The sequence below is a fragment of the Lontra canadensis genome, unplaced genomic scaffold (assembly GCF_010015895.1).
Source record: "Lontra canadensis isolate GAN:19392208 unplaced genomic scaffold, GSC_riverotter_1.0 scaffold3, whole genome shotgun sequence".
In the NCBI taxonomy this organism is placed as follows: Eukaryota; Metazoa; Chordata; class Mammalia; order Carnivora; family Mustelidae; genus Lontra; species Lontra canadensis.
In genome coordinates, this window is record NW_022630997.1 from 54,173,321 (window position 1) to 54,189,649 (window position 16,329).

Sequence of the window (16,329 nt, forward strand, 5' to 3'; positions counted from 1 at the left end):
ACAGTTCAGGAGTTAGGAAGGGCTGACAGGGACTTGGGATCCAAGTGCTGGCATGGTTTCACCTCCATAAATAGTACATGATGGTGGTGATACCTTCTTGCGTGGTATAATTCATTGTTTCAATAATTAATGTTGCCAGTGCATGTTGCTAAGAGTACCAAAGGTAAATAATTTACTGTAATTACCAAAGAGGAGTGGTATTACTTATTTATTAGAACTTTGAAAAAAAAATGTGTCCTTTGTGAAAAATGACCTCGGGACCCCAAAGATAGGAATTATAGTTTGCTAAAAAATTAAATACAGTGAGCATCACTACCCATTTTTTATTTGCCCTATTCTGAAGGTTAGTTGGTTGGGGTCTCCAAAAGTCAGTAAAATTGGAAATAAGGCCAGACTAACACCAACACATAATTTTTAGTCAACCCATGTAGAATTGGGAAACTTTCTGAAGTGATGATGTGTTATTCTTTTGGAGTTAGGACCTTGCTGTTGTGGTCTCTTATTCTTTTCCAATTTGATTCAGGGCTTTAAAAAAAAATACTTTGTAATTCACAGTAAGTTTTTAAATTATGTTTTACTTTTTTAAAGATTTTATTTATTTATTTGACAGAGAGAAACATAATGAGAGAGGGAACACAAGCTGGGGGAGTGGGGAGGGAGAAGCAGGCTTCCTGCTGAGCAGGGAGCTCAATGGCGGGGCTTGATCCCAGGACCCTGGGACCATGACCTGAGCCAAAGGCTGATGCTTAATGACTGAGCCATCCAGGCACCCCCAAATTTATGTTTTGTTATCGAAGTTATGCAAACAAATAAGCCATGTCATTTTATAAGATGTACTCATTAGGAAAGAGTATCTCCACATACACCTTCAGCCTCCAGTTTCTCCTCTCCAGAGACAACTCCTCAAAGTACCTTTCGAACAATCTTGTTATGTGCTTCTGTGTCTCCAAATAATATGTATATGTGGCCTCCTGTTGGCTTTTGCCCATTTCAGGAATTATTTATCGACTTCCCAAAATGGAAGATGAAGTTTTAACGGTTTGAATACCTCTTCCCTCCCACCACACACACTTTCCATCCCCCCATTTTCCCAAAACAGTTGTGTTTTATTTCAGCTATGCCAGTATTTAGTGCTTCTAGTATTTTACCTATATAAATGTTATCCACAGATGTGAAGTGTGTTATGATTGTATTTTCTCTTGGGCACAATATTTTGCTTTCCCTAGATGTTTTTCATTTACTTGGTGTTTTCTGTATGTATTCCTAGTCCAGCCCCCAAACCCCTCCCCAGTTGTGCCAATCTCCTCTAATATGTTCACACTCCTCAGCTGTTCTATAAATTTCATCTGCTTAATTCATCTCTCTTTGAGCTTTCTTACTTGTCAGGTTCCTTTTAGGCTCACTGCATGGATGTCCTCCTGGGTCTTCCTTCGCTGTCACCACAAAAATTCCCTGTGTTCTTACATTAGACTGTGTCTTCCATCTTCTTGGTTTAATCCTTCATTTTGATGGAGTACATTTTCCAATAGTTTCCTTACAAGGTTCATGAGAAATATATTTGGGGGAGGGAGTTTACATTTCTGAAAATATCTTAGTTCTGTTTTCATACTTTTGGTGGGGGGGCTGGTTTTAGAATTCTGGGTTGAAAATCATTTCCTCTCAGAACACTGAAGGAATTGCTCCAATGCCCTAAACTTCAGTTTTTGCTGTTAAAGGTCTGATGGAAGTCTGTCCTGTGATCATTTTTCCTCTGTAAATCTATAGGCTCTTTCTTTGTCTCCAAGTCCTGAAAGTTCATGATGGTGTGCTATACTGCGTTTACATTCATAGTACTAGTCAGTCAAGTGGGTCCTTTTAGTCTGGGAACTCAGGGCTTTTGCTCTAGGGAAGTTTCTTGAGTTATTTCCTTGATTTCTTCTCCTCTATTTCACTGTTTTCTCTTTCTGGAACTTTTTTTGGGGGGAGAGGGGGGAAAGGAAATAGGTTTGAAATTCCTGAAATGATTCTCTGCTTTCTTGTATGTTCTCCTATTTTCTATATTTGAAGATATTCCCCTAACTTCTAGATATTTTTTTAACTTCAGTGCTGTCATATTTGTTACTTTCTATGAGTTATTTTTTCTTCTGGGTTTTTTGTTTGTTTTTAGTATTTTATTGCTTTATAAGTATAAGAAGATCTCATCTCTCTCTGGACATCAATGAAAAATTTTAAGCTTTCTTCTCCCTGAAGTCCCTCTATTTCTTCCAGTTTGCTCTTGTTCCATTTGCTTATATGTTGATTTTATTCCTCATATACTTCTCAACCGTGCAGTGATTTTTGGCTGTTTGATCACCACGGAGCTCAGTGGGAGCTCTCTTCATGGTGGAGAGCTTGCCATCCATGATTTCTACTCAAATGAGGAGCCAGGGACATTTTACTGGGAAATCCCAATTCTCAGTGAATCCTAAGTCACTGGGAAATCCCAGTGAAGACTTCCCAGTTTCTGTCTGGAGGCTCTGTCCCTGTCTGGCTGGGGACCAGTAAAGGAAGGCTGTTCTCTCCTCATGTAGCTTTTGCCTTACTCTCCTCTTCCCAGAGTCCAGTTACATGTGGGAAAACCACTCACCATGTTCCATAGGTCACTCATATGATTTTTTGTAGTTTCCGTTCTTTTATTAAATCCTTTCTTTTGTACATTTTTCCATTTACACTTCCAATTTTCTAACCCTGTTTCTGTTGTGTCTCATCAAGAACTGAATTGTATTTACAAGTGAACAAATGCCCATTTGATTCTTTCTTACATATATTCCAGGGCTCTATTAAATCAGCCACCTTTTGGGGTGCCTGGGTGGCTCAAGTCGTTAAGCAGCTGCCTTCGGCTCGGGTCATGATCCCAGAGTCATGGGATTGAGCCCCGCATGGGTCTCCCTACTCCACAGGAAGCCTGCTTCTCCCTTTCTCACTCCCCCTGCTTGTGTTCCCACTCTCTCTGTCTCTCTTTCTATGTCAAATAAATAAAATCTTAAAAAAAAAATCAGCTACCTTTAATTTCTTTCCTATGTTTTTCCCTGTTTTCTTTAACTAATCATAGCTCTCGTGAAGTTCTTACTTGCTTACTTCAAAATGTAGGATGACCTGGGAGTCTGTTTATAGTATCTGTTTTATTTTGTTTTTGTTCATGTGCTCTGCCCATGCTTGGCAATTTCTCACTGCAAGTGGGACATGGTATATAAAAAATTGTAGGCAGGACACACCCGATGATGATGTCATTCCCCACAGAGGATGCTCCCTGCCTCTGCTGGGCAAACAGAGTGGTGGCTGATTATTTCAATCCCAATCAAGGTTCCGCTGCAATGAGGCAAAACCATTTGCAGTCCTGGTAAACTCAGACTCCCCCGGCTTTGTTCCTGGCCTTTGTGAGGATCCTTTTGTGAGAATCTTGTGTGATCCCCTCCCCTGACGAGTCCCAAACTCAATTTTTCCTCATGAAACTGCCCAGAAGCAACAGTGTGTCTTTTAGAGATTTTCTGGTTAGATTTTGAGCTTCCTGTTCTGCACAGCCCCAGAATTGAGCAAATGTTCTTCACAGAAATCTGGAACATGCTCAAGGCTGCCCAAATCCCCACAGAAACCCCCTTGGTTTTTCTATTCCCAAATAGTAGCTTGTTGGTACAAAGCCCCAATTCTGTCTGTACGGATCATTGACAAAGGCAGCCAAGTTAAAAATGGCGACAGAAAGTCCACGAAGCTCTTCAAGATCTTCCCCTCCCTCAGCTCCTCCTCCTCAGCTGTGCTCGCTGCACTCTGAGCCCATTTCTGTATTTGTCTGGTGTGGCAGCCACAGTGGGCTTCTACTCCAGGCTCTGCCCTCCTTAGAAAAACAAAAGTCACCAAGATTGATTTTTTTTTTAATATGGGAAAGAATTTTATACTTGTAAGATTAATTGGGAGGTGTGTTCAAGTCATTAAAATCATGGTTAGCATTTCCACATTGATGTACCTTTTGCCCATAGAACATCATTCGTTGGTGATTCGGAAAATACTGCTTTACTAATTTATGCAAATCTTTATATTGTTGGCACACATTTCTTATCCAAAAGGAATATATCACAATTGTTAATATCACCACTGCGCTCATTAGACGTGGACATAAAGTTTCTGAAATTCTAATTTTTGCTTGAAAGCTCAGATTTTATCATTAACAACTAATCCATCAGTTACTTTCCTTGAACTGACAGACTCAAACTGTTCATTCTCAAGAAAATAATGTCAAAACCGAAGTCAAAATTATCATAGTTTTGCATATACTATACTATATACTATTTGCATATACTATACATATATACTGTGTTTCATGGAAAAGTCGCTTCTCAGGTTACATCTCAAATGCCTTTCTTCCAGCCAATGATCATACTTTAGTAGTCAGCAGGCGTGCTTTATGTCTATTTCCGGTTTGAAATCTGTGATATTCCTTTTGTCATGCCAGTTACTCAGGATGCTTTCTTAAAAGATTGAAATAATACAACATATCAATAAGATTTGGTTCCTGCTCTTGAAACTTCAATGTAGACCTATAGACCTAGAGTACAGATTGTTTATTTTCACTCTCTGGACTTAGACAGACATACAGGTGTATTTGTAGGTACAGAGAAACAGTGTCTTGTGTGGGTTGTTGATGCCATATATCATTTTATTTTGCAGCATCTAACATTCACAAGAGAATTTGATTCAGATTCTCTAAGACATTATAGCTGGGCTGCAGATACCTTGGACAATGTCAATCTTGTCTCAAGTCCTGTTCATTCTGGGTAAGTAATCTAAAACTCACTTTTCTTTATCCTATTAAATGAACATTACATTTATTATTTGGAGTTATAAATTCATATCAACAAGCTTCATATGTATGAAATCCTGGTCTTCTGAAGACTTCATTAGTGAGTATATGTGATGTATATTTGTAAGTCATTAGTCATTTTTTTTCCTCTGAGCAAAATGGTATATCTGTTTTTTGTTGAAGAAAGCACAGTGTTAGAGAGGAAGAGAATTAGAGTATTGGTACATAAAAATTTCTTGCCTTTCTGGTGCTATTCCCAGGTCTTTAATTTTGCTTTTCAATTAAAAAAAATTAAATCTAGTCATTTCCCTTAATTTTACCGGATTGAAATGAAGTTTTATTTCTGAGTACCTGATTTTCCTTTCTAATGAAAAATTCAGTAGGTAGGTCTGTCTGATCATCTACCTTGCCGACTGCTTTCATGCTTTGCTTTGAGCCTGAAATCTCCAGATCAAGTTTGGTACCTTCTGTATTCCTAAAATAAGATTATGCTTCAGCTGTATTAAATTATAACTAGAAGAAGAGAAATTAATTTTAAAATGGAAAGAAAGGAATTCGCTTTTAAAACGTGAAGGTACCAATGTGTGTACCCTAGGGGCGCAGTGGTAAAAACCACATGGGACTGGCTCCTCCTTGCTGTCCCACTGGTTGGCAGAATCTGGGGTAGGTCGTGGGAGGTGACTTGCTCCAACTGCCGAACTGATCGTCACTGTATATTTTGATATGGGATTCTTTACCTTTTGGTAATTAAAACATGGGGTAATTGAATCTCCTCAAATAGAATGCAAATAATTGAGATGATGAAAAACATCCAGTTGTTTTCACTTCTGAAACTGGCATTTAGGCCGTAAATTAGTTGTGACCCAGAACAAGGGTGGATTAGCTTGCAATTAAATAAATTAACAATAATTAACATTCTGAAATGCTGTATGTATTCCATGAAGTATTTTCTGCTGCTTTTAATTGAAATAAATGTAACAGCTAAAGTTTACCTTTGTATGTGCCTGGCATTGTGTTAAATGTTTTACATGTATTATCTTACTTAATTTTTGTTTAAACCTTGAAAGGACACTGGGAGGTAGGTTTTACTCATTACCCCCATTCTGTAGACGAAAAGTCAGACTCAGGATGATGCTGCAGGTTATTTGAAGCATTCTTACAGAATTGTGGCTTGTGGCACAAGGACGTGCAGTATCATTCAAATGGAAATAATTGACGTGACAGGGCTTTATAAACTATAAACTACGTGGCGGTCTTTGACTCATTAACATTTCATTTCTTTAACTCAATCAGAAAAATCTCAATTATAGTAATATTAATTTTTAATTGCTTAAAATATTTACACCATTGATGTTAGATGTTTATGGATCTAACATTGCAAAAGCAAAAAAAAAAAAAAAAAATCAGTTGAGAAGGAAAATAAAAAATACCAGGGACACACTCCGTGAGCAGCATGTTCAAGAGTTCCTTGTATCAAGCTTAGTGAATTGTTGCCACGTCTCAAAGACCTAGAACCAGCATCTTGTATTCTCCACACAGGAAAGAAAAGTACTAGGGTCCAATTCAGTCAGCTCTTGGCCTTTGTTTCAAATGATAGTTTGAACTTCAATGAGGAGTTAAAGGAGCACAGAATAATAAAATCAGAAGTAAACTTTCCCATACCCTGGAAACAATGAAATATTTGAATACGCACATTCTCTCTCCTTCCTCTTGAATTTATTGAAGACAGTGGCCATGTCCGGGAGAGCAAAAATAATGGCAGTTAGTGTGGGCGTATCTGCAAAGGAAACTGCAGACGCGGCATACACTCGGAAAGTATTCCCTAATGCCAGGTCCGGGGAGTAGCTTCTGTAGCCACGTAAAACAAATATTTCTCCAGGTTGTCCCACAAATGCCAGATGCCTTGGTTTCACTCTCTGATGGTTTTTATTTTTCCTTTGCTTATCATTGACATTTTCTGTTGCCTGCTTCTAATTATCTTACATTAATTTTTCCCATTTGCTTCTAAATTATTTTGCAGCTGTTCTTCTCCACTTCCTCAGTATGATTCAAGGTGATAACTGTGTCTTTGATGTGAACCATCCTTTTTTGTATTTTTAATTTATGTGAAGTTCTCCCGCAGTTAGATGTGTAGATGTCTGTAGTGTATCCGCTTTCGTCATTCCGCTGTTCTTAAAAGTAGAATCATTCATGTGTTAGTTTTAGGATCATTTGTAGAATTCCTGCTTTAGTGTAAGTATTAATAAGATGCAACCAATATGATTAAACATCACCTTCTGATTTGTTTCTAAGAAGTTATTTTGCATGCGATTTTATTTTGCACAGAATATGTAAGGAATGAGTTTGGAAAACAAATCACTGTATTTCATAATTGTTACTGAATAATAGGACCCTATCCTGCTTAACATTTATTCTCACCTCTCCTCAGTCAACTGGCTCTTAAAGTTGAAAGCCTTAGAACAATAAATGATTGCTAATGAATACCAGCGAGGCAGTGGGTGCTATGGGGAACCCAGAGAAAGAACTTCTTTTAATTTGTTGTTAAAATCGTCTAAGACCTGTTTTTTCCATTTGGTTCTGATATTCTTTGTACTTTGGATTTTTTTTTTTTAAAGATTTTATTTATTTATTTGACAGAGAGAGATTACAAGTAGGCAGAGAGGCAGGCAGAGAGAGGGGGGAAGCAGGCTCCCTGCTGAGCAGAGAGCCCGATGTGGGGCTTGATCCCAGGACCCTGGGATCATGACCTGAGCTGAAAGCAGAGGCTTTAACCCACTGAGCCACCCAGGCGCCCCTGGATTTTTTTTTTTAAGATCTTATTTATTTATTTGACAGAGAGAGATCACAAGTAAGCAAAGAGGCAGGCAGAGAAAGAGAGGAGGAAGCAGGGAGAGAGAGAGAAGCAGGACCCCTGTCGAGCAGAGAGCTCGATGCGGGACTCAATCCCAGGACCCCGAGATCACAACCTGAGCCGAAGGCAGAGGCTTAACCCACTAAGCCACCAGGTGCCCCTGTACTTTGGATATTTTTATATCAACATGGATAACCTTCTTATATGACCTTCAGACTGCTCAGCAGATATATATATCTTTTTCATATAGATATTTTTTTAGTATTAGTAACCTCGTCTGACCTAGGCAGTTCCTAAGCACCCTTAACACAAGAGTTTTTGTTCAGTGGATCACTCAGTAAGCATTTATTATGTGCTTACTGTATTTAGGAACTGTGCTCGGCTCAGCAGATCAAGCAGTGAACAAGTCAGGCCTGATCTGAATTGCCATCTATATGGTTGGCATCAGCTGTCATGTAAACACTCCAGTGTTTATTTGTACTAATACAACCAAATTTTCAAACCCAGAGTTTATTTTTTTGAAGTTTTATTTAAGTGACCTCTACACCTAGCATGGGGCTCAAACTCATGATCCCAAGATCAAGAGTCAGATACTCCACCAACTGAGCCAGCCATGTGGCCCCCAGAGTTTGTCTTGAATCGTGTCGGATCCATTCTGTTGCTTTAACTCCCAATCAGGAGTTGATTTTCAGTACTGACTGCTGGGAAGGATCAGGTTTTGTCTTGGGCTTCTTTATAAAGTTGCCCTGTTGTCTTCATTACTGAGTAAAGGTAGCTGCTAAGTATGTGTGTGTCTAAGACAGTGTGGGCTCACCAGAGCAGTCTCAAGTGAGCCTTGTTATCATTCAGCACTGGAGGCAATTCATGTGGACACTTGCACAAGTGACCAAGGATCTCTGTCTTTGACTTGGGAGTTGTGTGTTTGTCTCGTTTTGGAGGAGGTCAGTCTCTTCCCCTCTTACTTTGAATACGATACTGGTTCCAGCCTCTTGAAGCAGGTCTAATGTTTAAAAAAAATAAATAAATAAATGAATGAATGAATGAATGTAATCCAGAAGAAAATGGCTTAATCTAAAATAAGCAGAAGAGTGTGAAAATGATTCCACCTAACTGATGACCAGAGTTGGTTCTGAACATACAATTGGCTAAAAAATGAGCCCCATGCTATTGCCTTTCTCCACGGGAATGTCAGGCCAGTTTGCTTTGTTGGAGAGGTTCCTCTTCCGAGGTCCAGAAGCGTCACTATTAAGGAAAGGGTCCCCAGCTTGGACCTCCATGCAAAGTCCTAAAATCTGCTTGCAGGATGTTAGAACTGCATTTAGATGAGATATATTTAGTAGAACATTTTGATGGAGGGGATTATTCCCTCCTCCAATACTATAGATATTCAGATAATTTTCCACTTATCAACATGTGGTGCTGCTCCAGTAATAAGCGTATTTTCACATGTGAACGTTGGAATGCAGAGGGACAGATGTTCTCCTGTCTGACTTACACTCTTCCGTATGTTGGACTCATTGGTGTACATTCACTGGAGTGCTTTGTAATACCAGAGATTTGAGGAGGATGCTCTAGGAGCATGTGATAAGAATCAGGAATTAGGATATGCTATAGCCCAGATAAGATACTAATAATTTCCTTACATTTTCATGTCTACATGCAGACAAATAATTTTTCTCCATTAGCTTTAATAGAAAGAGCAATGACAGAATTATAATGTACCATTTAGAGACATTTTCTAAAGGCTGTTCAATTCTGAATGGCTGTACAGATACTCAAGCGGAGGCTATTTTATAAACAGTATTAATGCCAAGTTTATACGGAAAAGACTAAATCCCTTTCCATCAAAACTGCCTGAGCAAAACTAGACATCTGCTTTTATTCTTATATTCTGCTTTGTGGTCGTAAAAATTAGAGTGTGCGGTATGATTCGGTATATGTTTATGAGTTGTACATGTTAAGACATACCGTGGATTTTCATCTGACTTGTCAGGGAGAGAAATTCCATAGTCAGCATCTGGCTAACCCCACCGATAGTTAAAATGACGCTTGAATACAGCTGAAGTCATTCACGGAGGCCACACAGAGCGGTCTCAGTTCGGGTTTTTACATGCGTGACACTCCTGTAAGAGCCAGTTTTTAATCCCAGCTTTGAAATGTTCACTGTTCCTCAATCTGAGCTTCCGACAAAGTGGCTGGCTTCTGTGAGGAGGCCAGAGTCCCACCAAAACTAAGTTCTTGCGCCCCGCCTTCTGCCCAGTTCACAACGTCGAATGCATGTTTGATGTGACTCCACCATATTTACTTCCAATGTATTTTTAAAGAGAGGAAATAATAGCTACATTGTCTGTCGTTTTAAACCCTAATGTTGAATCTCAAAATCTCCTGTGAAGATGGCATGTTTCCCTCCTTGACTTCACCTCCGGTCTTCTCCCCGCAGGTTCCTGGTTAGCTTTATGGTGGATGCAAGAGGCGGCTCCATGAGAGGGAGCCGTCATCACGGGATGAGAATCATCATCCCTCCGCGCAAGTGCACGGCGCCCACCCGCATCACCTGCCGCTTGGTAAAGAGACATAAACTGGCCAACCCACCCCCCATGGTGGAAGGAGAGGGATTAGCCAGTAGGCTGGTAGAAATGGGTCCTGCAGGGGCACAATTTTTAGGGTAAGTCATTTGATCAATTTTTGTCTTGGCCCTTGTGTGATACATTTGATTTTCTTTGCCCTTTTTAAAAACTCAAGTAGTTAACTCTTAAAACTACTTAGTTGGACCATTGCGATGGAGTACACCTTTCATGGAGTGTCAAAACAAAAGGTCCCAAAAAGCTGTGTCATTCTCTGAAAAGCTAGTAGGCTGATATTCCCTTAACTCAGTTTGCTGATCAAAGCTTTTACTAACCACGAAGCATGTTCTCTGCTTAGTGAGTGCACGGAACCCCAGCGGCCCCCCATGGAAGTCAAGGCACCATACTTAGGGAAAAATATAGATGGCGGAACTCTCTCACCACGTTGAATAAATGGCTACTATGGGTACATGTCTTTTTTAAAGATACTTTTTAGGGAACATAATCCATGGTGATATGGGCTTTTGCAAAAAAAAAAAAAAAAAGCATTTTCTGAGGTGGCACTTGGGTGCAAATGAGGCAGGCTCTGTCGTGACGGACAGTGTGTTCACGATTTCCCCTTCTCGTTTCTCTTCCTGCTGCATGGATGTTATTCAGTAAACTGCATCTTCCTAGCAATCCTCCCCCTGTAAATGAGGGCGAGAGCTTGGTTAGCCGAATCCTGCAGCTTGGGCCTCAAGGAACAAAATTTATTGGGTAGGATCTTTATAGACAAGATACAGAATGTCTACAATTCTTTTTTCCATTTTCAATTTTTTTCTGTCACACCCATGGTCTTCTTGTCTGAATTTTATTTTTATCTTTTCAGTTTTTAATGCTTTCAGTTGATGTGTGTCACTGAAAGAAACAGGAACCATAGTGGCTTGACTTAGCTGTAGCACTGCTCCCTCCCCTGTGCTTTCCAAGCATGTGGAGTTCACTGCGAGCCCCCCGCTTCATAAATCTGTGCTTCTGTAAACCTTTCTTTATTTTGAAATGTTTCAACTGGTTATGATAGTCTTTAAGACAGACTGACGATCTGATTTCAACGCAGCGTTAAGAGAAGGTATTTGGAGGCTTTGAAATCAACATTTGCTGTAAAGGATATATACGTGTGTGAATATATATGTGTGTACATATATATATATATACATATATGTACGTGTCTGGAGTTAGTTTTTTTAAAAGTACATACTTATGCATACTAAGTAATCTTTATGGGCTTTGAGAAACCAAAGTCCTCAAGAAGTAAACTGAATTTGATTAAATGTTGGGGATAGAAGATGCGTAAAGAAAGCCAACGAGGCAGCAGATAGAATATTCTACTGAAGTTATTGAATTGTCTTGTTTTGTTTTGTTTAAGCTGAAATGTGTTGGTATTTGTTGTTTGTTTGCTTGTCTGTCTGATTGGTGGATTTGCCTTGGCAGTCTGCATGAAGAGACCTGTTATGAAAAGTTATGCTTGGCTTTCACCTTGGTCAAAGGCCCTGGTTCATACCTTCTCTCCAGTATTGTTGAATGTCCTACACAAAGCCACATTCTTTAAATATTTACAGAGACAGTATCTGATACATTAACCTGCAAAGATTGTATCTAGTTATCAAAAAAAATTTAATGTCAAATCAGACATAGTTAAAACTATGTTAAATATCTTAACTCTTGAAATTATTAACCCTCTCAGGAATACTTGATTTTGTTTCTATCAAAAAATAAAAATTTTTGTGCTCGCTTCAGCAGCACATATACTAAAAAAAATAAAATAAAAAATTTTAAATCCTTATTTTGAGTTAATTGTAATTATTTTGCCAAAAGAAAAATTGTATTTATCATCCCACTTTAAGTGAATGCTTTTGTAATAAATGAAATGCTCCTATATTCTTATGTTATTGGATCATTGCAATGCCTCTCCCTTTATGTGCTCTTACATATTTAAACCCATGTCTCCTATTATGATCTGTACTTAAACACATAGGTTAAGAGGTGAGGTTACATACAACCTCTGTAGGAGAATAATGATACTGTCTACTTAAATGTCATAAAATAAAGCTGCACAATCCAACTACATAAACTGTGTGTGATTGTGGTCTGCTTACTTCCATCCATCTTTTTTAGCATTTATCCTATTTTAAAAGTTAACAAAATTATTCCTGTGCTCGACTGGCTGTCTTCAATTTGCAGCCATCCTGTCCATATTCTTTGGCAAAAGGACACTGTCAAAAATTAATGTATGGCTATATTACAATTTCAAGCCAACAAGTGCTTTTCCAGAAGTTTAAATCTTCCTGTGCACGTTATACTAGAGTTAGGAAGTGAAGTTGCCCACTACCATTTCACAAATTAAAAATGAGAGAAAGGAAGTCACTGTTGGAGGGAGTAAACGACTATGTCGATTGATCATTTGCTTGCTAAGGGACAAACACCTGTGATCTTTCGAAGCAGGAAATCTACAGATTTTTTTGTTTTCAAAGAAATGACTGTGTCCTTTTAAATCATTAGCTTTTTTGCATAATATAATATAGCTATTGTGTTTTTAAAAATGGACCGACTTTCTTATGGTCTGTTTTCATAACTTTCAATTCCTTGATTCAAAAATCCTCTTTATATGTGCTGAATATTTTCCCCTTATTAAATCAAAATGCCTAACTGGCAGTAGGCCTTTATGAATTGTTGGTGAATGAATGAATGATGGCATGTTCTCAGGCTTCTAACATATTATTTAATTAGCAAATGATTCTGCAGCTTTGAAGTTATTCCCAACCTTAGTGGCACCTCTGATTTTCAAATGAATACTGTTGATGACACTGTTTTTGAAAGTATGACACTACAAATATATTTCATTTGATCGCAAAATAATGTGGATTTTTCTTCCAGCCCTGTCATAGTGGAAATCCCTCACTTTGGGTCTATGCGAGGAAAAGAGAGAGAACTCATTGTTCTTCGAAGTGAAAATGGTGAGACATGGAAGGAGCATCAGTTTGACAGTAAAAATGAAGATTTAACCGAACTGCTGAATGGCATGGACGAAGGTAATTATGACGACTCCTTGTCTCTGTAAATGTCAGCAGGTGACGATCAAAGGCCTGGCCGCGTTGAAGTTCATGCTGCTGAAGGTTGTGTTCTGACCTGGGAGTCTGCAGCCCTGGAGTTTGTTGCTGCTTTCTGAATCTCAGGCAGGAAGCTCCTTTTAATCCGACAGCCTTTTTTTCTCACAATACTAATGTACAGATACTACATTGATGATTCTTTCGGCCTCTAGTCAAATACGTTCATCTTTCCGAAACCCAAGAGAGTCTTCTAAGTGCAAGATGCATAAGGGGGAGGTTAATAAGAGTGGAAGGTATGCAAAGCATGCAGGATATTTTTAAGGAAATACGTTTGCATTTTATTTTTGGAATTATTATTTCCGGATCCTTTCTTGTATCTCTGTTTTGTCCCTGAAGATTTCAGCATTCTTTGCAAATTTTTAATTTCTGTTGGGCAATCATCACGGAAAAAAAATAAGTTGCAGGCTAGTTATTGGAGCCTGGGTCGTGTTCTGTGACTCCAGGTAAGCCCACGTGGCTGAGCTTGTCACCATCATCGGAGCATGTCACCTCCCTCAGCTGTCTGACCCTCAGAACCAAGCAGGTTTTCTGACCAGATGTTGGGAATAGACTTGTTTTGAGACTGGGTACTTGATGCGAGGTTTCCTTTAAAAAGGTCAAAAGCAATCAGAGACCAAGTTCACCACAGAGTGAATCTTTATACTGAGTTTCTAATCACTACAAATTCAGCAGTTCTAAAGAACAGCTTTATTGGAGATATAATTCACATACCATAAAATTAATTGTCTTAGCATTGAATTTACTGGCTTTTGGAAGGAATCTGCATAGTCTCCTGGTTTCAAAGAAAGGACAAAGGAGCTGGACCCGCTCGGGTATTGGAAGGATGACCGTGGGCAAGTTCTTTGCTCCCTGCAAGCTTCTTCCATTTCTGTAAGATGAAGATCACCTTCCTTCCTCTGTAGGGTTGTGACTGGGAAAAAATAATTCTGTGAAGCCCTTGTGAGACACAGCCTTTGACACTCCGTAAGCCGTCAGTAAATATCAGCTGTTGTCACTATTCATTCTAGAGGGGAGAATTGCCCTGTCAGAGGTTCTGTATATGACACAGTTCATCGCAGCCAACCAGGACTTAAAGATGTTTTTACAGTGGGGTAGAACGAAACTTACAGTTGTTGAGTTTCTACCATTCATGAGACAGTGATAAATTCCTTTCTATATGAAAACTTAAAACTAAAGTATAGTACTATAAAGTAGATTGGGTTTTTTTTTTAATTTTTCATGATTTTGTAATTGTTGGTGGGTTTTGTTTTGTTTTAAGATTTTATTTATTTATTTGACAGACAGAGATCACAGGTAGGCAGAGAGGCAGGCAGAGAGAGAGGAAGGGAAGCAGGCTCCCTGCTGAGCAGAGAACCCAATGTGGGGCTCGATCCCAGGACCCTGGGATCATGACCTAAGCTGAAGGCAGAGGCTTTAACCCACTGAGCCACGCAGGCGCCCCTAAAGTAAATAGTCTTAATCACACTTTATAGGTGAGGGAACGGAAGTTCTGAGTAGCAATGCTGGCGTTGAAATCTTGTCCTATCTTGTTTTCAAAGATGTAACCATACCCCACTGGTTTTAGAAATGTGTGTCCTGTGGAGAAGAAAATAAACTTAAAGAGGAAAATTCCTACAAACCTAGATAGAAGAATAGTCGTATTTGTATATGCTACTGACATTTAGATCACATGCCATCTATAACTTCAAATGATTTCTAATAGGAACATGCAGTGGTAATTAAGATTTCTAATTTTTATTACCTTAATCTGAAGCATGAAGTGTAGTCATTCTCTTATAAGGAAATTGATAAGAAAACACAATTAAAAGCTTTGAAAAGAATGCGTCCTAGGAAATGAATTGAATTAGCATTTTGAAAATAGTAAAAGAATATAGATAAGTCAGGATTTAAAAATGGAGAGATGAAGAGAAGTAGGTCTTCCAGAGAAGGTAGTTATTTTGATTTAAGGACAATAGAGTATATAAATATTTTCATGTTTCTAGTTTTTTGTTTTTTTTTTTAAGATTTTACTTACCTTTTTATTTATGTGAAAGAGAGAACATGAGCAGGGGGAGCGGCCGAGGGAGAGGGATGGAGAGAATGTTAAGCAGACTCCCGCCTGAGTGTGGAGCCTGATGCAGGGCTTGATCCCACAGCCCTGAGACCATGACCTGAGCTGAAACCAGGAGTTGGTTGCTCAACTGGCTGAACCACCCAGATGCTCCCATGTTTCCAGTGTTTCTTAAATGCCAGCATCATAGATCCCTGGTTATTGAAATGTAGCCTCTGTTACACAAGGATTTTTTTTTTTTCTTTTTAATGGATAGCTACCTTAATACTGTAAGCTCCTGAGGGTAGGGCACGTGTCTTAACCATCTTTGAAGCCCCAGTATCAGACACAGCACTGATTTAGGCTCCCCTGCATTGCTGGTGAGGGGCAGGAAGAGGAACCTCCTTAAAATTATTTAGCTCTCTGGAGGAAACGTCCCCGTTAGTCTGTTTCCTCTACTCCAAACATCATTAATGTTAATCTCCAGGGAAAAAAAATTAAAGAGGAGCATTTACTTTGAGGAAAGTTTTGAGAAAGTAACAATATTCTAGGAAGAATCCTGAACATTCTAAAACAGTGCCGTCCGAGAGAACTTTATACGATGGTGGAAATACTCTATATGCGTGCTGTGCAACGCTAGTCATGTGATTTGGGAGTACTGCAAATGTGACTAGTGTAGCTGAGAAGGGTAATCTTTAATTTTGTTTCATTAATTTCAGATAGCCAAACATAGCCACTCGCTACCTCATCAGACACTGTAGTTCTAGCAAAGACACTGAGTTCTAATATGTTCTCCTTCGTTTTTGAGTATAGATTATAGTATGTCCTAACAGTCACAAGTGGATTTTTTTTTTTAATTCTTAAGGTTTATTTATGGAATGGACTTCCATGATCTCATGCTGACTTGTGTTCATTTTGTTTTGAATAAA

General features: G+C 38.9%; 1 protein-coding gene across 13 annotated transcripts in view; it reads left to right on the plus strand.

The window, feature by feature from the left end:
* Positions 1-16,329, plus strand: part of ANK3 (ankyrin 3) — a 670,144-nt gene that overhangs the window by 585,226 nt on the left and 68,589 nt on the right. For 12 of the 13 annotated variants that reach the window (XM_032842415.1, XM_032842423.1, XM_032842430.1 and 9 more), the window contains 3 exons: positions 4,681-4,787; positions 10,105-10,329; positions 13,139-13,293. In XM_032842415.1, coding sequence (XP_032698306.1) covers positions 4,681-4,787; positions 10,105-10,329; positions 13,139-13,293 — 487 coding nt within the window. Of the gene's footprint in view, positions 1-4,680; positions 4,788-6,833; positions 6,867-10,104; positions 10,330-13,138; positions 13,294-16,329 lie in introns of all 13 variants that reach the window. The other variant, XM_032842405.1, reaches the window with a different exon arrangement.